At 44.0% G+C, this 23,185-nt stretch overlaps 1 protein-coding gene across 3 annotated transcripts in view; it reads right to left on the bottom strand.

Annotated features, from left to right (window-relative positions):
* Positions 1-23,185, bottom strand: part of KDM3B (lysine demethylase 3B) — an 84,166-nt gene that overhangs the window by 33,274 nt on the left and 27,707 nt on the right. For all 3 annotated transcript variants that reach the window (XM_054488828.1, XM_054488830.2, XM_063665520.1), the window contains exons 6-11: positions 22,476-22,550; positions 17,445-18,044; positions 11,784-13,032; positions 10,673-10,874; positions 5,691-5,905; positions 4,066-4,218 (exon numbers count right to left, since the gene is read on the bottom strand). In XM_054488828.1, the coding sequence (XP_054344803.1) occupies positions 4,066-4,218; positions 5,691-5,905; positions 10,673-10,874; positions 11,784-13,032; positions 17,445-18,044; positions 22,476-22,550 (2,494 nt within the window). The remainder of the gene's footprint in view (positions 1-4,065; positions 4,219-5,690; positions 5,906-10,672; positions 10,875-11,783; positions 13,033-17,444; positions 18,045-22,475; positions 22,551-23,185) is intronic.

Here is a 23,185-nt window from a genome sequence, read left to right as displayed (position 1 = left end):
TTTAGATAGCTTCTTTTGTCATGTCTGCAAGTTTAGTCTTTTTTTTTTCTTCTACATTATCTAATCTGCTGTTAATCTCATCTGGTGTAAATACCTGAGATATTTTTCATCTCTAGAAGTTTTCATTTGGGCTTTTATATATCTTCTTTTTGTCTCCTCATCACATCATGTATTTCTTTAAATCCTTAATCATATTTATAAGATGTATAATAGCTACATTAAAGTTCTTTTTTTTTTTTTTTTGGTTGAGATGGGGTCTTGCCATATTGCCTAGGCTGGAATTGAACTCCTGGGCTTAAGTGATCCTCCCGCCTCAGCCTCCCAAAGTGCTGGGATTGCAGGTGTGAGCCACCATACCTGGCTTAAGGTTCTTTTCTACTTTTTTTTTTTTTTCTGACAGAGTTTCGCTCTTGTTGCCCAGGCTGGAGTGCAATGGCACGATCTTGGCTCGCTGCAACCTCTGCCTCCCGGGTTCAAGTGATTCTCCTGCCTCAGCCTCCCGAGTAGCTGGGATTACAAGCACCCGCCACCATGCCTGGCTAATTTTTTCTATTTTTCGTGCAGACAGGGTTTCAACATGTTGGCCAGGCTGGTCTCGAACTCCTGACCTCAGGCGGTCCACCTGCCTGGGCCTCCCAAAGTGCTGAGATTACAGGCATGAGCCACTGTGCCAGGCCGGTTCTTTTCTATTCTATTATCACCATCATTCTGGGGTTTTTTCCTATTGATTGATTATCCCTCCTCAGCTTACTGGTCATGTAAGTTGGTATTTTTGCACACTTGATAATTACTGATTAAATGCAAGGTTTTGTGACTTTTCTGGGTAGTGGGTTTTGTTTGAATGTTGCTCCTTTAAATATTCCTTTAAAGGGTATTTGGTGTTAGTGTGGTGCACAATTAAGTAACTTGCTAATCAGTTTGCTTCTTCCAAGGCTTGCTTTATACTTTGTTATGGAGGCTCCAGAATAGCTTTTATTTTGAGACAAAATTAGTCCCACTACTCTTCACACTGGCTGGTGGGAACACAAATCATGAATTTTGTGAATTATTCAGTCAACTGCTTTCTGAAGGTTCCATCTTGGGCTTTGAGGAGTTTCATCTCATTCATGCACAGATTACTACATATGCAAAAAACCGAGGGGCTGTCTCTATAGAGAGTTCCAGCCTTTTCAGCACTTTGCCTTACTCTTCTCAGACTGTCATCGCTGTCTCTAGTCAGTAAGGTTGCCAGTTTCAGTTATGGTTCTCTTTCCCTTGCTATAGCCTAGAAACTGTGCCTAAGCAGTAAGCCAGGGCAACTGTAGGGATCACCTTGTTTTTTTCCCTTCTCTTAGAGATAACAGTACCATGTTGCCTGTTGTTCAATGTCAAAAACTGTGGTTTCATATATTTTATCTAGTTTTCTCATTGTTTATGGCAGGAGGGCAATTCCTGTGGCAGTTAATCTTTCATGGGCAGGAGCAGAATACTCTAGCAGCTAACATTTATGGAATACCTGGTGGGTGTCAGGTCCCATTCTAACCACGTTACATACAACATCTCATTCAAAACAACAAAGCTGTGAGGGAAGTACTGATATCTTTGTTTTACAGACAAGAAAACTGAGGCTCTGCAAGATTAAGTAACTAGCCCAAGATACAATAGTTGGTAAAATAAGAGGTAGAAATAGGTGTCACATCACAGTAGCCTAAACTCTAAACCACTGTACAATGGTTATACTATACCTCCGAAGAGGGAAGAATGAAAAAGTCAAGGGGCAAGGAGGATTTTTGGCATGTAATAAGATAAAGGAAGAACCAAAGTCAGCAAATAATTTGAATAGACATTTTTTCCTAAGAAAATAAACAAATGGCTGGGCACAGTGATTCACACCTATAATTCCAGCAGTTTGGGAGGCCAAGGCAGGAGGACCACTTGAGCCTGGGAATTAGCAACCAGACTGGGCAATGTAGCGAGACTCCATCTCTACCAAAAAAAATTAGCTGGGCATGGTAGCACATGCCTGCAGTCCCAGCTACGCAGGAGGCTTAGGTGGGAGAACTGCTTGGGCCCAGGAGGTTGAGGCTGCAATGAGCCATGATGATGCCACTGCACTCCAGCCTGAGGGACAAAGCGAGACCCTTTCTTAAAAACAACAACAACAAAAAAGAATAGAAAAGTAAAAAAAGGACATGGAAAGATACTCAACATTGTTAGTCACCAGGGGAAAGCAAATCAAAATGACACAATCAGATACTACTTCACAGCCACTGTGATGGCTATAACAAAAAAGACAAAGGACAAGTGTTGGCAAGAATGTGGAAAATTCCCTCATACATTAGTGGTGGGATTGTAACATAGTGCAGCTACTTTAGAATACAGTCTGGCAGTTCCTCAAAAGGTTAAAAGTAGAATTGTCATATGCCCTAGCCAATTCCACTCCTACATATATATATATATATATATATATATACACTCAAGAGAAATGGAACCATACGTTCACACAAAAAACTGTACACAAATGTTCACAGCAGCACTATTCATAATAGCCAAATGCGGAGGCAACCCAAAAGTCCATCAACTGGTGAATAAACAAAATGAAGTATATCCAAAAAAGGAGTATTATTTGGCAATGCAAAGGAATGAATGGTTCGCATGTGCTAAAACACAGATGAAACTTTAAAACATTACACTAAGTGAAAAGGGCTAGTCACAGAAGGCATAATAAAGTGTAAAGCAAGCCTTGGAAGAATCAAACTGTTTAGCAAGTTACTTAGCTATGCACTAGACTAGACACAATAGTGTATGTTTTGCTTTTTTTTTTTTTTTTTTTGAGATGAAGTCTTGCTCTGTTGCCCAGGTTGGAGTGCAGCGGCGTGATCTCAGCTCACGGCAACCTCCGTCTCCCGGGTTCAAGCGATTCTCCTGCCTCAGCCTCTTGAGTAGCTGGGATTACAGGCACGCACCACCATGCCCGGCTAATTTTTTATTTTTAGTACAGACAGGGTTTCACCATATTGGCCAGGCTGGTCTCGAACTCCTGACCTCGTGATCTGCCCGCCTTGGCCTCCCAAAGTGCTGGGATTACAGGCGTAAGCCATGGTGCCTGGCCGATTCTATTTTTATGACATGTCCAGAATAGGCAAATCTACAGAGACAAAAAGCAGACTACTTGTTAAAATAGCATTAGTCTAAAAAAAAAGAGAAAAAAGTGGACTAGTGGATGCCGAGGGCTGAGGAGGAATCAGCAGTGACTGATACTAGGTATGGGTTGTCAGGTGGGGTGTGGGGTGATGAAAATGGAATTAGATAATGGCTGTACAACCTTGTAGATTTACTTTAATTAACTGATTTTTAGACAGGTCTCACTCTGTTGCCCAGGCTGGAGTGCAGTGGTATGATCAAAGCTCACTATAACCTCAAACTCTGAGCTCAGGTGATCCTCCTGCCTCAGCCTCCTGAGTAGCTGTGACTACAAGCATGTGCCACCATATCTAGCTAGCTAATTTTATTTTATTTTGTAGAGATGGGGTCTTGCTATGTTACCCAGACTGGTCTCAAACCCCTAGCCTCAAGTGATCCTCCTGTCTTCCTCTCAAAGTGCTGGAATTACAGGCATGAGCCACCATGCTAAGCCTTGTACACATTAAAAGGGGTGAATTTTATGGCACGTGAATTATATCTCAATAAAGATGTTATTTAAAAAAAAACACAGGTACGGTGGCTCACGCCTGTGATTCCCAGCACTCTGAGAGGTCGAGGAGGATCACTTGAGCCTAGGAGGTCAAGGGAGCAGTAAGCCATGACTGTGCTGCTGCACTCCAACCTGGGTGACAGAGCGAGAACCTGCCTTAAAAAAAACAAAAAAAAAACAAGGAAAAATTAAGAATAATCCTTCTTGTCTTGTTTCAGCCTTCTTAGGCTAAGTATTTGCCATTTTAAGGTCTTAAAATACAACAAAGTTGAATGAAGCCAAGTAGCTAAAGAGAGGCATAAGCCCATTCCTGCCTCAATTTTCAAATCCCACAACACCATGGACATACCTCCAGGTTACCTTTTGAGCTACACAGGACAATGTTTACTTACCACTGCGTGGCCGGCTTTTCCTAAGCCGGTAACAGTCAAGGCAGACCCCAAATCCACATTTGCGACAAACCCAGTGGATGTTGAAGAGAGTTGTTTCACACACATCACACATCTCCCGTACACCACGCACAGCTCGCTTCCATGCCACTTTCTCTGGTGGAAAGACGAAACAGAATTGGCATTGATCATCCTGACCAATAGCAAAAGACCCCAGACCCACTGATCCCTACTCAAGCTATTTTGTTCAGCAATAAAACTCAAAGATTCATAAAGTCTGTGTTTCTATAATTGTAGGAGAAACTAAATACAATAATTTCTAGTATTTCTGAACAGACTGACGGTATAACTTATTTATAACATAATGGTATTTCAAGAGCTCATGGTAATACCAGGATATAACCTATTGTCAAAAAGGAATTACTGCCACATGTTGTCACTTAAGGAATTGTAAAATATATATATATATATATATATTTTTTTTGAGATGGAGTCTCGCTTTGTCACCCAGGCTGGAGTGCAGTGGCGATCTCGGCTCACTGCAAGCTCCGCCTCCCGGGTTCACACCATTCTCCTGCCTCAGCCTCCCGAGTAGCTGGGATTACAGGCACCTGCCACCAAGCCCAGCTAATTTTTGTATTTTTAGTAGAGACAGGGTTTCACCATATTGGCCAGGCTGGTCTCGAACTCCTGACATCATGATCTGCCTGCCTCTGCCTCCCAAAGTGCTGGGATTACAGGTGTGAGCCACTGCGCCCAGCCGGAATTGAAAAATTTTTAACTGGGGGAGTTTAAAAATAAGAGGATTCCTGTCTTGAAATTTAGGATATAGGGCCGGGCGCGGTGGCTCACGCCTGTAACCCCAGCACTTTGGAAGGCTGAGGCAGGCGAATCACGAGGTCAGGAGATCGAGACCATCCTGGCTAACACGGCGAAACCCTGCCCCTACTAAAAACACAAAAAATTAGCCGGGCTTGGTGGCGGGCGCCTGTAGTCCCAGCTACTCAGGAGGCTGAGGCAGGAGAATGGCGTGAACCTGGGAGGTGGAGGTTAGAGTGAGCCGAGATTACGCCACTGCACTCCAGCCTGGGCAACAGAGCGAGACTCCATCTCAAAAAAAAAAAAAAAAAAAGAAATTTAGGATATAAATTCACAGTATAATTTTTCTTAGTCTGGAAAATAGGGCATAGTATCTTACAGACATGGAAATATTTGAAATGTATGAATAATGTGGGTTCTAGGTATGAAACATGGCACCTAGTAGCACACCATCTATGTACAAACCATAGAGTTTATTAATACAAATTGGTTTAAAGCAAACTGAAAATATTCAGAGTGAGGCAAACCCAAATGGGAATTTAAATGGATGTTATGGCTGCTGTGCTACAAAAATGAAAGGCAAGCAGAGAAGGAGTTTTTGGTTTGTTAATTGCCAAAGACTGAAAGAATGAGGTCTGCTGGATATAGTTAAGGTCTCAACGACAGGTTGCTACAAAGTGAAGTCTTATCGGTCTTAATTCATTCACAGAAAATGCCATCTGCCACTGTCCCCAATCTTCCCGTTAAGTGAAAGAAAATAAAAGTTTTTCACTAGGAGCACCTGGAAGACAAGTGAGAAGGTGACTTACGGTGTGGCTCCACCATCATCATGGCCTCCTTCTCAGACATTACGAGCTGGCAGAACTGGTCCCCAACATTGGCCAGGATGTATTTTGAGGTCTCTAGATCTATCCCTTCTGCTAGGGAGGAAGAGGGAATCCACAGGTTCATGGCATCAGGGTCACTTTGCTGGGGGCTTAGAAACCCCTCCACACGGAGTACCCCCTTTCGAGTGAAGATCAACCTGAGACATGATCAAATACATGGTAAATCGCAGTAGCAATGCAAACTAACACACACCTAAACTCCTGGGACCTAAACAGAAGTAAAATGAGACAACAGGAATCAGACTAAGAATTTTCACCACAGTTGACCAAAACAGTATGCATTCTCTGCTAATAGTAAAGCTTGTTAACATAACATTTAGTAGGTCTAGATTCTTTAAAAAGCTGTCCCAGAGTTGCTCTTAGTTTTTCCATTCACCTGTTCTACACCTGCACCCATACTGCTGAATGTGACCAGAGAAAAACACAGACCCACTTTCCAATTTTTTTTTTTTTAAGACAGAATCTTGCTCTGTCACGCAGGCTGGAGTGCCGTGGCATGATCTCGGCTCACTGCAACCTCTGCCTCCCGGGTTGAATTAATTCTCCTGCCTCAGCCTCTTGAGTAGCTAGGACTATAGGTGCACGCCACCATGCCCAGCTAATTTTTGTATTTTTAGTAGAGACAGGGTTTCGCCATGTTGCCCAGGCTGGTCTTGAACTACTGACCTCAAGAGATCCGCCTGCCTCAGTCTTCCAAAGTGCTGGGATTACAGGCATGAACCACACCACTCCCGGCCAACACAGAGCCACTTTTACTGTAACAATTTATTTATTTTTTGGAGACAAAGCTGCGTTCTGTTACCCAGGCTGGAGCACAGTGGTGCCATCACAGCTCACTATAGCCTTGACCTCCTGGGCTCAAACAATCCTTTCACCTCAGCTTCTCAAGTAGCTGGGACTACAGGGATATGCCACCACATCCAGCTAATTTTTTATTTTTTAATTTTTTTTGAGACAGAGTCTCGCTCTGCCACCCAGGATAGAGTGCAGTGGTGCAATCTTGGCTCACCGCAAACGCCTCCTCCGGGGTTCACGCCATTCTCCCGCCTCAGCCTCCCCAGTAGCTGGGACTACAGGCGCCTGCCACCACGCCCAGCTGATTTTGTTTTTGTATTTTTAGTAGAGACGGGGTTTTACCATGTTAAGCCAGGATGGTCTCGATCTCCCAACTTTGTGATCCGCCTGCCTCGGCCTCCCAAAGTGCTGGGATTACAGGCCTGAGCCACTGGGCCTGGCCTAATTTTTCATTTTTTAAAACTGTTTGTAGAGACAGGGTCTTGCCATGTTGCCCAGGCCAATTTCAAACACCTGGGCTTAAGCGATCCACCCACCTCGGCCTTCTGAAGTGTCCGGATTATAGGCATGAGCCACTGTGCCTGGCCTTTTAATACTTTAAATTCATGTCTACCTACATCAGGTGAGTCCTTAATATTGCCTGACAGTCACAATACAGTTTCTTGGTACACTCCCTCTTCTAGATGCCTATTTTCATACCTTCCTTCTATTCATACCTCCAATATTACTTCCCCTGTGAGGACCTTGTTTTCTATTCCACTGAGAAAAGAGGAGCCAGAAGACAACCGCCACAAGCTCCCACCACGATACTACCACACTTCCCTGCAACTTGGCCCACGTATTCCATATGAGTTCCTGCTGCTCTGAACCAGCAAAGGCCAGTATCTCCTGCTACATCCTATCATTTTTCCCCAACCCAAAGACATTTCTCCACGAAATCTCTCCTCTCTTCTCAACATCATCTATTTTCTTCTCTATCAGATCACTGTTGCCAGCATATAAATTTGCTCCAATTTCTACCACAAAAATCTTCTCAAGCCATACCCTCCCTCCATTTATCCGCTTGAGCAAGGTTCCTCTAAAGAGTTGTCTATACTTGGCTGGGCACGGTGACTCACGCCTGTAATCCCAGCACTTTGGGAGGCTGAGGCAGGCGGACCATGAGGTCAGGAGATCAAGACCATCCTGGCTAACACGGTGAAACCCTGTCTCTACTAAAAATACAAAAAATTAGCTGGGTGTGGTGGCGGGCACCTGTAGTCCAGCTACTCGGTAGGCTGAGGCAGGAAAATGGCGTGAACCCAGGAGGTGGAGCTTGCAGTGAGCCAAGATTGCACCACTGCACTCCAGCCTGGGCGACAAAGCAAGACTCCGTCTAAAAAAAAAAAAGAGTTGTCTATACTCATTGCCATAGGTTCCTTTCCCTTTTATTTTCTTCCCTACAATCAGGCACTTCCTCTACCAATCTAGCAAAACTATTTTGATAAGGTAATTCTACCTTGCTAAGTCAGTCACTTCTAGTCCATATATAACACGACCTGTCAGCAACATTTTTACTTTTTTATTAAAAATTGTTTTGTGCTGGGTGCAGTGGCTCACACCTATAAGCCCTGCACTTTGGGAGGCTGAGACAAGCAGATCACCTCAGGTTAGGAGTTCAAGACCAGCCTGGCCAATGTGGTGAAACCCTGTCTCTACCAAAAATACAAAAAATTAGCCGAGCGTGGTGGCGCGCACCTATAATCCCAGCTACTCAGGAGACTGAGGCAGGAGAATCGCTTGAACCCAGGAGGTGGAGGCTGCAGTGAGCCAAGACCATGCCATTGTACTCCAGCCTGGGCAACAGGGCAAGACTCCGTCCCAAAAAAAAAAAATTATTATTATTATTATTATTTTCTGTAGAGACAGGGTCTCACTACGTTGTTCAGGGTGGTCTCAAGCTGCTGGCCTCAAGAGATCCTTCAACCTTAGCTTCCCAAAGTCCTGGGATTACAAGCGTGAGCTACCGCCCTGATCCAAGTCAGCAACATTTGAAACAGTTCATTATTCTTTCCTGGAAATACTTTCTTTAGTTGTCTTCTGGGATACCTCACTGCCTAGTTTTCCGGCTACTTCACTAGCTGTTCTTTCTCAGTCTCCTTTACTAGTTGCTTCCATCTTTCTCACCTCTAAACATTGGAGAGTACCAGAGTTTGGTCCCTGGACTGCTATTCTTCTTTATCTATGCTCTGATCTCACTTAGACTGACAGCTTTAAATACCTGGTGATATCCAAATTTATATCTCCAGGTATGACCCCTTCCCTTAACTCTAGAGCTGCATCCCCAGCTGCCTTCTCAGTATCTTCCTTTGAAAATCTAACAAGCATCTCAAATTTAACACGGCCAAGTTAAAACTCCCCCTTTTCCTCCCCAAATCTGCTTTTCCCTAAAGAATCTCTTTATCAGTAAATGGCAATCTCATTCTTCCTGTTTTTAGGCCAAAAGACATATCTAGAACCAGACACAGAATCATCCTTAAGTCCTTTCTTTCATACTTCACATCTAATTCATCAGAAAATTATGTCTGCTCTATCTTCAACTACTTCTCATCATGTCCATCACCATCTCCCTGGTCCAAGCCCCATCATTTCTCACTTGGATAATTCCAACAGCCTCCTAACTTCTCTGCTTCTGCCCTTGCCTCTACATAGCTTATTCTCAAAAAGGTGGCCAAACTGGCCTTTTAAAACATTAATCAGTGTCACTCGTCAGCTCAAAGCCTCCAATGACTTCTCATCAGAGTAAAAACCAAGGCCTTTGGAATAGCCCTTTAAAATGTGGACCCATTATTAACTCATTCACCTCAACTCCTTTTCCTTCTTTGCTTATTCTATTTATAGACACACCAGAAATACTCCAGCTTTGGGATGCTTGCACCTGTCTGGAATACCTGTCACAGTGTGGTGTATTCCTTCACCTCCTGCAGGCTGTTCGTCAACTCTCACTTTCTCAGATCATCCTGTTTAAAACTGTAGCCTCTCTAGCATCCTCACACTTCAATCCTCTTTCCTTATTTTTCTCATAGTTATTATCAGCTGACATATCATTTATTATTTTTTCTTTTTCTTTTAGAGAGAGCCTCGCTTTGCTTCTAAGGCTGGAGTGCAGTGGTACGATCAAGGCTCAATGCAGCTTTCACCTCCTGGACTCAAGTGATCCTCCCATCTCAGCCTCCTGAGTAGCTGGAATTACAAGTGTGTGCCACCACAGTCGGCTAATTTTTAAAATTTTTTGTAGAGACAAGGTCTCACTATGTTGCCCATGCTGGTCTCAAGTGATCCTTCTGCTTCGGCCTCCCAAAGTGCTGGAATTAAAGGCATGTAATCATGCTTGGCCTTTTTTCCTTATTTACTGTCTGCCTCCCCAAACCTTCTGAGGGCTGAAATTTGATTTTTTTGTTGTTCACTGCTGAATATTCAATGGCCAGAACAAGGGTTGGCACACATTAAATGCTCAATAAACATTTGCTAAGTGAATCCACACCATATTGGTAAACCATTTGGATTTACTTTAAAAATTAAAGATTCTTGAAAGGTCACTCAGAAGAAACTCCCCTTCTAAGTTTATCAAGCAGAAGAAAAGTAACTAAAGAGATATTGTTTGGTAAAAGCAGACAATAGTCCCAGATTTCCATCAGTTATATCTATTTCAAAGATGCTTCACATTATCTTCAAATCTTACTTCCCCGTCTTTTTAACATGACTCAAGTTACCCTAGCACTGAGGAGGAATAAGCAGTCAGGTAGATCCATAATATGAAATGCAGTCCTTCTGCTTATAATAGTGGTTTCAAATAGAACCGACCCAAGTAGGAATTACTCAGGGAATAGCACAGAGCTGCAGCTAACACTGCTCAATTTTAATTCTCCAAGGACAAAACCACATGTCATTTTACCATCCAAACAACTAAGTGACTACTGTGCCAGAGCCTCTTCACAGACGCTGAGAGCAAAGGAGTTGAGGAAAGCAAAGACCAAGATGATGAAACATGTTTATAGACTCAGAGAAAGAGTGGAAGTTATGTGTCACTAATGAAAACTAGTAAAGGAGGAAAACAGGAGTTTGGGTACCTCCGGAAGTGAAAGAAACGGCAGGCTACAGTAGAATCATCTTGCTCCTGTTCCTTAAACTTCCGGTACCGCTCCAGGCGGCATTCACGACACTTGTGCAGATGAGGTGCCACATTGATGCATGACCCATCCTGCAGGAAGGGCTCTCCAGATTGCTTCAGCTTCTTCACTTTGCTTACATCTTTCAGCACTGACTGGCCAACTGTGGCAAGGGGGAGAGAAGAAAAGTTTGTCATGAAGTGTAAACAGGAACCAACAGCATGATTCTTTTGGGGACAGACATTTGTCCTGACCTGGGTTGCTACTCCTTTCCCTGCTTAGGCAAGTACCCATTATGTCCATCCTTGACAGGAAGGGAAAGCAAGGAGCAAAGAAGCTTCCATTGGGAGCTAAGAACCATGCAGAACTTGTGGGAAGTGCCCCACTATGGCAAAACAACTTTGAATATGGGTGTGAAAAACACAAGAAGGCAGAATGCAGCCATCACCTGCCTCTAGTCTCTCACGATATGGCTATTCTGTTCATCAGGACCTCTTGAGCTCCCACAACATAGCAATTCCTATTGAGAACAGCCGCTTTTACCATGAGACTTTGTTTTACCCGCTTCTGGACCATAACCTCATACCACACAAGTTAATGGATTTTGATAGAGCTGTTAAAATCCTTACGTAGGTTTCAGAGAGGAGCAAACTGAGCGGTGATTCTCTCTGCTTCATCAAGTCTACAAATGTCTGCTATGTGGGAATGGATACCAGTTCCCAGTAACCCCTCTGAAGTAAAGAGGATGGGCCAAAGTGAAGTAAAAAGGGATGAGACAAACGCAAAGAAATAGTTCCTGACCAAAAATAACTGACCGCCAAGGAAGATCAAGAGTCCTCCTTTGGGGGATTATCATTATTTGGGACAGATACCCCTCCTACAGTGCTGGTTTAGATGAAATCCTGCCCTGAACCAGGCCTGACGAGAGGCCTCTGCCAGGTCCTCTTGGCTCTGTAATTCTATGAGATTACAGAACTCTCCATCAAAGTGAGTGCCTCTGCTGCACAAGAACACAACAGGCATTTGAGCCCAGTGCCAGAGCAAAGCCCAAATATAGCCCCAGCAGGATCACCTTTCAGGGGGGCAGTCCGAGGCCGGCCCTTGGGGGCCTGCTTCCCTTTGCTTTTGCCCAGCAACAGCTCAGCACTGCGCTCCCCATTGGGGCCCAGCTTCCCCATCAGGTGCTCTGGAATTCCCTTCAGGCCTGTCTTAGCCTGCAGCTGCTCCTCAGAGTCACTCAAATCTGACAGGTCACTGTTGGTGCTGGAGTCTGAGTCTTGTCTGCAAGCCAAGCTTCGTTCATCCAGTGAGAACCTTTTCACAGCTTCAAAAGGAGCTTTGTTCTCCTGTGAAAAATCTGCCGGGGAGGACAGAAAGCCGCCTGAGTGCCTGCCAAAGACGTTACTAAAGGTTTTGAGGAGGGGATTGTCCTGCTGCCCAGGCCCCACAGTTGGCCTCTCCTCTGTGGGGCTGGAGGAGAGAGTTGGCATCTCAATGGGCTGAGTGAGGCTGCTGGTGGGCGAGCTGGAGCGGCCATTCCCCATGGCAGAGAGGCTTGGGCCCCCAGTGGTAAGAGCTGAGCCCAGAACACCAGATACTAGCTTGGAGGAGTCAGTTGTAATGAAGAGGGGTTTCTTCTTTGCTAAAGATGCCGAATCTGCAGAGGAGTGAGACTCGGGCCAGCTGGGTGCCACCTTGGAGGTGACAGTGGTAGCAGAAGAGGAGCTACCTGATGCCTGAGATGCAAAACTGCTGAAAGGGCTGTGTTCAACTTTCTCCACAAATGCCAGGAAAGGATTGGAAGGCTCTTCTCGGGACAATTTGGGGGGCTGTAAAAATAGATTTTCATGATTCTCTGGGGTACGGGCATTTAGGAGGCTCCGTGGGAAGGCTGGAGTGAGGGTGGGCATGGACTCTGCAGGCACTTTCCGGTCCACAGAGCTGCCAGCCTTAGAGCCTGGCTTAGTGTCTGTTCCAAGAACGGATCTGCCTTTACACAGGCCTGAGCTCAGGCTCTCAAGGCTTTGTTTGAATGAGTCCCGACTAGAAGAATCATCAGCCAAACTCTCTGAAACAGTAGTGAAGTAGTTACTGGTAGGTAAAGTTTGGGACATGCATTGAAAAAACAAGTTTTTGGAGAGATCAGTGTCTTTCTGTGCCTCTTGTGCAGAGCTACAGCCAAAAGAGAAGCCCAAAGGTTTGTTCTCTGTGGCTAGAACACCATTGGACTGGCTCCTTCCACTTCCAAAAGTCAAAGGTTGCGATGAACTAGGGAGAGGTGCTCCAAATCCAGAAGAGGCCAGAATAGAATTTCTTGAATTCTGAAAGGAAGATAGCCTGAATTAGTGATGCTGGCTTCTCATGACAATCTAATGATCTCTTTCTTGGACCTCACTATCACCAGATCAACATTTCTTAGGGGTCCATCAACTTTTCTCTTTTACAATTCCATGGATCTGCTCTTATAACTGGAGTTCACCAGCAGTGGGGAAGAAATCTGCCAGACTACACTGAGGGCATCTTTAGCAAGGTGAACCAGAGATAGCAGGATGTCATTCATCCTGCAATTCCCTTGGTTGTTATCCAATTGGTCGTCACAGTGCTAGAAGGCCTTGTAGGCTTTTTGGTATCTATTTGGAAGTGAAGAGCTCCTCTAAGGAACTGGAGAAAAGGGTTCCTGAATAGACATCAGCTTTTACAGTGACCCCTGTAATATTAATATAACTCAATGACCTTGGGAGCTATTGTTAAAGTTTTGATTTATTTAGGCTACTATAAAATTGCCCATTTTACAAAAAGTGGCTTTAATCCTAGGACAAGCCTACTGCACATTAAAGAAAAGTGTTTTCCTTATTAATCTGAAAGTCCACAACATGGACCCTTTTGGATTTCGGCATCTATTTATGGGTTCAAGTCAACCTACAAGTTGAATATCTACTTCAATTAATGTTAGACGTAAAGATGCTAAGTTAAAGAAAGCAAGCTATTTACCAAGACCTTTGTTATAATTAGAATCTAATAAGAATCCGAAGAGGATAAATGTATATACTGACAATATCCCAAAAAAAGCCTTCAGCATAACTGAAGAATGAAATAATAGAACACTCCCCTTTCCTTCTTTTACCTTCAAAATGTTAACTTCTGCTTGTGAATGACTGTATAAAGGAGGATGGGGCCTGGCACAGTGGCTCATGCCTGTAATCCCAGCACTTTGGGAGGCTGACGTGGGCAGATCACGAGGTCTGGAGTTCAAGACCATCCTGGCCAACACGGTGAAACCCTGTCTCTACTAAAAATACAAAAAATGAGCCAGGCATGGTGGCACGTGCCTGTAGTCCCAGCTACTTGGGAGGCTGAGGCGGGAGAATTGCTTGAACCCAGGAGGCGGAGGTTGCAGTGAGCCCAGATCGCGCCACTGCACTCCAGCCTGGCAACAGATTAAGATTCTGTCACCAAAAAAAAAAAAAAAAAAGGAAGGACTTTCCTATATATTAATGTACCCAGATACAGACAAGAGAAAGGGACACACACACACACACACACACACACACACACACACACACACACACACACAGAGAGAGAGAGAGAGAGAGACAGAGAAGAGACTCATAGGTAGGTATGAGCCCTAACTTAGTATTTATTAATTTAATAAAACCCAGATCCTAGTACTTGACTTGGAAACCACAGATTACTTTCAAGTAGTAGAGGATGATATACCTTAATATTCACTTTAAAACACTGGAAATAAAAATTATTCCATCGCCACTTAATGGATACGGAGTTTTCCTTTTGGGGTGATGAAATTTCTGGATCTAGATAGTCTTCATAGTTTCGCAACACTATAAATGTACTAAATGCCACAGAATTGTACATTTTAAAGTCGTAAGTTTTACATGATGTGTATTTTACTATAATTTTAAAAAAAGTGATTCCCGATAAACAAAAGGGCTATTCTCTTATAAAGAGGGGAGATAGTTTTAATTAAACTATTCTTTAAATACACAAGAGGAGTTAACATTCAGGCTTTCCTTGAGGAGTAGCATAGAGACATACGAATCAAGCAGGCCACCTAGGCTTGCCTCTGTCTCTGCTACAGAGACTACTTCAGGGTATTTTAGAGTTAAAAAATTAAAGCTCCTTTTCTTTTTTCTTTATCTTCCTACTAACCAGTAAGCACTGACTTAAACTTCCTCCCCACAATAGAGAAAAAGAGAACAGACACAGCCCTGAGGTGCTGCTGTTGCTTCACAGGCAGGATTTGGCCAGGAGCCTTGATACCTGCATGACTGCAAGGAACTAGCATGGGTAGCTCATGTTTCACTCCTGAAGTTACCCTTTAAAAATAAATACACACATGAATGAAAAATAATTTGGATGGTCTTTCATTTTCCTTCAAATGACTAAATTCCAAATCCTTTTCTTATAAAAAGGTGACGAGAAACTCATCTCAAGCCAGTTTTTAGGGCAAGAAGTTTCCTGTTGGCTCTGTCTTTATTTTAGATCAGGCATTGTAATGAAAACCTTCATTTCTACACATTTATTTATTTATTTTTTGAGACGGAGTCTCGCTCTGTCACCCAAGCTGGACTGCAGTGACACAATCTTGGCTCATTGCAACCTCCGCCTCCTGGGTTCAAGTGATTCTCCTGCCTCAGCCTCCCGGGTAGCTAGGATTACGGACACATGCCACCAAGCACAGCTTATTTTTGTTTTGTTTTGTTTTTTTTTTTAAGACGGAGTCTCGCTCTGTTGCCCAGGCTAGAGTGCAGTGGCACAATCTTGGCTCACTGCAAGCTCTGCCTCCCGGGTTCACGCCATTCTCCTGCCTCAGCCTCCTGAGTAGCTGAGACTACAGGCGCCTGCCACCATGCCCAGCTAATTTTTTGTATTTTTAGTAGAGACGGGGTTTCACCGTGTTAGCCAGGATGGCCTCAATCTCCTGACCTCGTGATCCACCCGCCTCGGCCTCCCAAAGTGCTGGGATTATAGGCATGAGCTGTACTATGCCTGCTCATTTCTATACTTTTAAATCATATCCTAGAAGAAGAACCAAACAGAAACACAGCAACATGACTGTTACAGTCACAGAAATTTCCCCAACCTGTTTAAAAGAAAATACTCTTTGAATCTGAATTTCATATATTCAGCTTTGCTACTCTAAGAGTAGCAGCATTCAATGGATCTCTTTTATAGCATGTAAAACCTGGTCTATTTTGTAAGCTCCATTTACATTCACACTGCCTTTGACATGGAGTTGTTTTTGTTTTGTTTTTTTGAGACAGAGTCTTGCTCTGTCACCCAGGCTGGAGTGCAGTGGCGCAATCTCGGCTCACTGCAAACTCCACCTCCTGGGTTCATGCCATCCTCCTGCCTCAGCCTCCTGAGTAGCTGGGACTACAGGTGCACGCCACCACGCCCGGCTAATTTTTTGTATTTTTAGTAGAGACGGGGTTTCACCGTGTTAGCCAGGATGGTCTTGATCTCCTGACCTTGTGATCCGCCCGCCTCAGCCTCCCGAACTGCTGGGATTACAGGCGTGAGCCACTGTGCCTGGCCAACATGGAGTTGTTTTTAAATAATTCAGACACTATGATGATTTACACTGGAAATCCATATAAGATCCTCACCTGGTTATCTTGGGAATGCTGGTCAACTAACAGGACAAACCATCAACAGTGTGAAATTTGCATTTACAGGCCTTCTCCTCTTCTGTGTGGACATTTCATCTCCCTCCCTATCCCTGCACACTAGGGATTAACAATCTGCACTTGTTGGGGAGGGAAAGAAGTCATGTTTGTCATGTTTTGTCTGGCATTGTTACATCTGAAATGATTCCGTTTTAGGATGTGAGCTCCTTCAAATAGGAGTTTCAATTCCTTATATATAATATACAGTACTCAGCACACAGTAGTTTCCTATATATAATTTTTAAAAATCATTAAGCATTTCATCTCTGTATTTCATATTTTAGCTTGAGTTAATAGCTGTTTGGGAAAAAAAGATGACTAGCACCATAAATCATATTTTGGTGACCAAAATTAGTCAAAAAGAATATATTATATTGATTTTGATATTTTGGATTAGGGAGACAACTTGATGTTAACTTACATTTAACAGAGGTTCCATTTTAGCAACAATATATGCATATCAGATAAAGAACAAAGGAAATCAGATACTGTTGTGATGAAATCCATCAAATTTTCCAGGTAAGGCTTAAAAAGATGAAGTTAGGGAGAAAAAACCTTTCATGGCCATATCAAATGATGGAAATTAACTCAGCCTCAAGGGAAAATATCATAGAAAATGATGAATTGAAAACAGGGTAATGGTAGCTTGCACACATAGCCTTAATTATAGTATTCACTATTACCAATACTGTAATTCATTAACCTCACCTCTTATAGGCCTAGCAGAGGCTTGACCACTACGTGAACTAAATAGATATTTGAATTTAAAACATTCCCCACCAGATCTACTTTAACATGTCTTTAAATTAGGTTGTATCATCAGTTTTTGATTCACCCAATTGTTCTGGTGCCTTTTAAGAGCTGATAAAGTTATTAAAATATACACATTTGCCCAATGAGCAGTAAAGGCCTTCCACAGAGTATAATTTAAGCACATCTCAGAAATACTCCTTCCCTGAGGCACTTGGATGTTTTTTAATGTTAGCAATAAAGGAGGGCGAAAGAGTAAACCCAAATCTTGCAAATCTGCCCGTGAAGTAACTCACCTCTCCCGAGGCCTGCGACCGGCTGCCTTTCTGTTTTTCTGGCACAGTCCCTGCTGCAAGGCCAGTGTCTGAGATCCTCACTGTGTTTGGGGTGGAGCTGGCAGTAGTGACCACAGCTGCGGAAGCCACTATGCCCTGGCCAACTTGTTCCAGTGTTTTTCCTGCCTCTTTGTTTTCGGCTCCACCCACCTCTGGGGCCAAAGGTGTCTGACCTGTGGCTGTAGAATACGGAGTGAAAGATGCAGGTGTGTCCCCACCTACAGGCTCGTCCTGCACCACCAGAGTCCTGCCGTTTTCTTTGGTGTAAGTGGCAAAGCGAATGTTGCGGTTAATCTGGGGGACAAATGTAGACGGTGGCTGCTTGGCTCTCTGATCCAGCCCTGGCTCTCCACTGGCATTCCCTCCTTTCCAGGGCCCTCGGCTTGCCTCACCTCCATCGCTCCCATTACTGTCTACTTCACCCCTGTCTCCTTTTAATTTCTTTGATGCAGGGTCACACCCAGAGTCCGAAGCACTTTTCCTCCTCCGGCCATCTTTCCCCTCTATGCTTTCTCTCTTCTTCTTTCCTTTGGAAGATTTTACTGCTTTTAACGTACCCCCCTACAAAACAAAATTCAAAAAAGATTACAAGGAAACTTTCATCCTGTGAATACCACACACCATTAGCTCTTTCCCATCTCTAGAAGCAGACAAAGCAGGCATAGACTGCCAAGTTCCAATGCCAGTTCTAAAACATCCCCTTTGTTAAAAGCTCTAATCTTTCTGTGACTCAATTTATACACACACATTCAAGATAATAGTTACTAGAGGTTAACTCACTTGGCAAACTTTCTCTTAAATAAAACATATTACACAGCCTTAAATGGACTTCTTTGAGGATTTTAACAATTTGTTGAGTTTCTTTTACAAAATAGAGTGCTAAAGCTAGGCTGGGAGCTCATTTACCCCTTGATGAAATAATTCACTTTATTACATATTTACCTCCTTGTTTGAAAGAAACTTGCATTTTAAGTACTGAAATAGGAAATCTTCTCTAACCAGAAGTCACTAAACCAACGTTTGTGAGTCTGTGACCAAAGGAAAAGTGAACCTGGGCTGGGCACAGTGGCTCACGCCTGTATTCCCAGCAGTTTGGGAGGCCGAGGCGGGCAGATCACAAGGTCAGGAGATTGAGACCATCCTGGCCAACATGGTGAAACCCCATCTCTACTAAAATATAAAAAATTAGCCAGGTGTGGTGGCATATGCCTGTACTCCCAGCAACTCAGGAGACCGAGGCAAGGGAATCGCCTGAACCCGGGAGGCCTGGCGTGTTGGCTCATGCCTGTAATCCCAGCACTTTGGGAGACTGAGGTGGGTGGATCTACCTGAGGTCAGGAGTTCCAGACCAGCCTGGCCAACATGGTGAAACCCTGTCTCTATGAAAAATACAAAATCAGCCAGGCATGGTGGTGCATGCCTGTAATCCCAGCTACTGGGGAGGCTGATGCAGGAGAATCGCTTGAACCCGGGAGAGGAAGGTTGCAGTGAGCCGAGATTGCGCCACTGCACTCCAGCCTGGGCAACAAGAAGGAAACTCCTTGTCAAAAAAACAAAACAAAACAAGACAAAAAACTGTTAAGCAAAGCTCAAGATTAACTTTTGTTTCCTTATACTTTTGGTAATATTATCTAAGTTTCTAAACCTTTCTTTCCTTTTTTTTTTTTTTTCCTGAGATAGAGTCCTTCTCTGTTGCCCAGGTTGGAGTGCAGTGGCACAATCCTGGCTCACTGCAACCTCCACCTAATGGGTTCAAGTGATTGTCTTGCCTCAGCCTCCCCAGTAGCTGGGACTACAGGCATGTGCCATCACACCCGGCTAATTTTTTTTTTTTTTTTTTTTTTGAGACAGAGTTTCGCTCTTGTCGTGCAGGCTGGAGTGCAATGGCGTGATTTCAGCTGACGACAACCTCCGCCTCCTGGGCTCAAGCGATTCACCTGCCTCAGCCTCCCGAGTAGCTGGGACTACAGGCACCTGCCACCATGCCCGGCTAATTTTTTGTATTTTTAGTAGAGACAGGGTTTCACCATGCTGGCCAGGTTGGTCTCGAACTCCTGACCTCAGGTAATCTACCCACCTCAGCCTCCCAAAGTGCTGGAATTACAAGTGTGAGCCACCGCGCCTGGACTAATTTTTCTATTTTTTTAGTAGAGACGAGGTTTCGCCATGTTGGCCAGGCTGGTCTCGAACTCCTGACCTCAGGTGATCTGCCCACCTCAGCCTCCCAAAGTGCTGGGATTACAGGTATGAGCCACCACACCCAGCCTTTAAACCCTTCATTCAAGAACTTTATCTGTTTGCTAAGTGTTGTTTTCTTTTGACTTTTTTGTTTTTTTTTTTTTTTTTTTAAGACGGAGTCTTGCTCTGTTGCCCAGGCTGGAGTGCAGTGGCACGATCTCGGCTCACTGCAAGCTCCACCTCCCGGGTTCACGCCATTCTCCTACCTCAGCCTCCAGAGTAGCTGGGACTACAGGTGCCCGCCACCACGCCCGGCTAATTTTTTTTGTGTTTTTAGTAGAGGCGGGGCTTCACCGTAGTCTCGATCTCCTGACCTCGTGATCCACCCGCCTCGGCCTCCCAAAGCGTTGGGATTACAGGCGTGAGCCACCACGCCCAGCCTTGATATTTTTCTTCTTTGATTTATTTTTGAGACGGAGTTTTGCTCTTGTCACCCAGGCTGGAGTGCAATAGCACAATCTCGGCTCACTGCAACCTCCGCCTCCTGTGTTCAAGCGATTTTCTTGCCTCAGCCTCCCAAGTAGCTGGAATTACAGGTGCCCACCACTACGCCCAGCTAATTTTTGTATTTTTTAGTAGAGACAGGGTTTCATCATGTTCGCCAGGCTGTTCTCAAACTCTGACCTCAGGTGATCCACCTGCCTCGGCCTCTTTTGATTTTTAAAAGCTTTTAAATTCTTTCTTCAATCTCTATCACCACCCAGTTTTCACTGTTGTAAATCACAATCAGTGAACTCTGTTCTTTCTTGTTCATTCACCCATACTTAAAGGAGATGAGGTGATCATGGATCTCTAAAAAGGGTTACTATAAAACTTGGCAGAACTATAAAAAATAATTGGACTTTGCTAGCAAAGAAAACAGTAATATCATGTTAATACCAAAAAAGGAAGAACCAACATCTGCTGCTAAAAACTAAAGATCACCAGGCGTGGTGGTTTGCGCCTGTAAACCCAGCCAAGGTGGGCGGATCGCGAGATCAGGAGTTTGACACCAGCCTGGTCAATATGGTGAAACCTTGTCTCTACTAAAAATACAAAAATTAGCTGGGCATGGTGGTGCACGCCTGTAGTCCCAGCTACTCAGGAGGCTGAGACAGAAGAATCACTTGAACCCGGGAGGCGGAGGTTGCAGTGAGCCAAGATCACCCCACTGCACTCCAGCATGAGCGACAGAGCAGGACTCTGTCTCAAAAAAAAAAAAAAAATACAAAAACAAACATCCCACCTATAAGTCATCCAGCCAACTTGCAGAGCCTGGCTCACAGCAACCTACTACCAGTCCCTAAACAACTTTTATGTAAGTTCTACTTACAGTGAGCTACTCATATGTGAGTAAGCAGCCTACAACATTGAGACCAGTACTCCCCAGTTCTATTTGGCCAGCTGAACAGTACCTGGCATACAATATATGCTTAATGAAGGAATAAAATAAGGAAAGGAACAAAAAAGGGGACCAATACACGATCAAAGTAGCAGGTGTTTTCGGCATGCAAACACAGTCAAGAGACTTACCCTGTTTGTGGTAATATTACATGTAGTAAACAGTTTTTAAATTTAACCCTGGCCAGGTACAGTGGCTCATGCCTGTCATCCCAGCACTTTGGGAGGCTTAGGTGAGAGTTTGAGACCACACTGGGCAAGATAGCAAGACCCTGTCTCAAAAAAAAAAAAATTTTTTTTTCTTTTCCTATTCTGATCTTGTTTTAGGAAGTCAAGAATGACTGGATAAAGATGAGGAAAGACTATATACTTAGCAGGAGTGGCAAAGACAGCAATATTACAGAGGTGCTAAGATACTGTGAGGAATATGTGGACAGCTGGCCAACTGAAGGAAATTCACACAGAATTACTCGATTGGGTCAGGCAGATTTTTATTTATTTACTTATGTTTTTGAGACGGAGTCTTGCTCTATCGCCCAGGCTGGAGTGCAATGGTGCGATCTCAGCTCATTGCAACCTCCACGTCCCAGGTTCTAGGGATTCTCCCACCTCGGCCTCCCGACTAGCTGGGATTACAGGCACCCACCATCAGGCCTGGCTAATTTTTTTTTGTATTTTTGTAGAGACAGGGTTTCATCACGTTGGCCAGGCTGGTCTTGAACTCCTGACCTCAGGTGATCCGCCTGCCTCGGCCTCCCAAAGTGCTGGGATTACAGGCGTGAGCCACTGCGCCTGGCCCAGAGAGCTTTAATGTATCTTTTTTTGGGCTATATTAATTCTGAATAAACCAAGAGTTGGGCTGTTTCATAACAATTATGGAGTAACCAATCCACTGTGGGCTGAGCACTGAACTAGGTACCAGCCTGAATTGATTCTACTTGGGAGTACAGAATTTCAGACTCCCTTGGAGCTCACTGCCACCGAATGGAAAAAAAAAAAAGTGGATGTAGTTTATCCTTCGCTTCTTGTTACTTGGTAGACCACGAGTATTACTACTGCTTATTGCACTTTTAACTGACATTACTATATCTTTCAAATATACCTGTCCTGACAGAATATAGGAAGAAACCAGCCTTGCACTTTAAAAGAACTAGGGAACACAGTCATGCTTAAAAGGGTTTGCTCAAACTAGGTCTCTTTCTTGAGAATATCCCCCCTTAATTAGACAGACTGTGGAGAGAGCAAAAAAATGTACAGTGGCTAAAGCTGAACAACTCAAAAGGCATCCATGGAAAACACATATATAAGGGATCTACACACAGCAAGATAATGCAAGCTCATGAGTCTGCTCAGGAACGCAGTCCATTACTGTACCTCGCTTTGAGGCGTTGAATTATCCATCAGCATCACATGGATTAGTCTGGGATCTACCGACTTGATCTCACCACTCTACAGTAGGAGGGGAAAAAGATATTTAATGCCTTGTCCATAAAGACATAATTATGTAATTTCCTAATCAATGTAATTATCTCTTTATTGATTCGACTCACCTACTAAAATGAAAGCTCCATGACAGCAGAGATCTCTACTGTCTCATTTACTGCTACAACAGGTCTAGAATATGGTAAGCATTCAAATATTTGTTAAGTGAATGAATGAAAGAAGTGAATTCATGTCCAAGTGTGTCTTTTAGCAATGTTAATTCTGAATCCTGTATCTCTAAAACCGTCCTATTCTGTATAGTATGAAACAAAAAACCTTCAGAACCAATAATCATCAAAAGAATCACTCTAGGGCTGGGTGCGGGGGTTCACGTCTGTAATCTCAGCATTTTGGGAGGCCAAGGTGGGTGGATCACCTGAGGTCAGCAGTTCAAGACCAGCCTGGCCAACATGGTGAAACCCTGTTTCTACTAAAAATACAAAAAATTAGTCGGGTGTGGTGGCATGTCTGTAATCTCAGCGACTCAGGAGGCTGAGGCAGGAGAATTGCTTGAACCTGGGAGGCGGAGGTTGCAGTGAGCCGAGATCGTGCTATTGCACTCCAGCTTGGGCAACAAAAGCAAAACTCTGTCTCAAAAAAAA

The sequence above is a fragment of the Pongo pygmaeus genome, chromosome 4, assembly GCF_028885625.2.
Source record: "Pongo pygmaeus isolate AG05252 chromosome 4, NHGRI_mPonPyg2-v2.0_pri, whole genome shotgun sequence".
In the NCBI taxonomy this organism is placed as follows: domain Eukaryota; kingdom Metazoa; phylum Chordata; class Mammalia; order Primates; family Hominidae; genus Pongo; species Pongo pygmaeus.
Note: the sequence above shows the minus strand (reverse complement) of the source record. Positions and strands in the feature narration are given on the sequence as shown.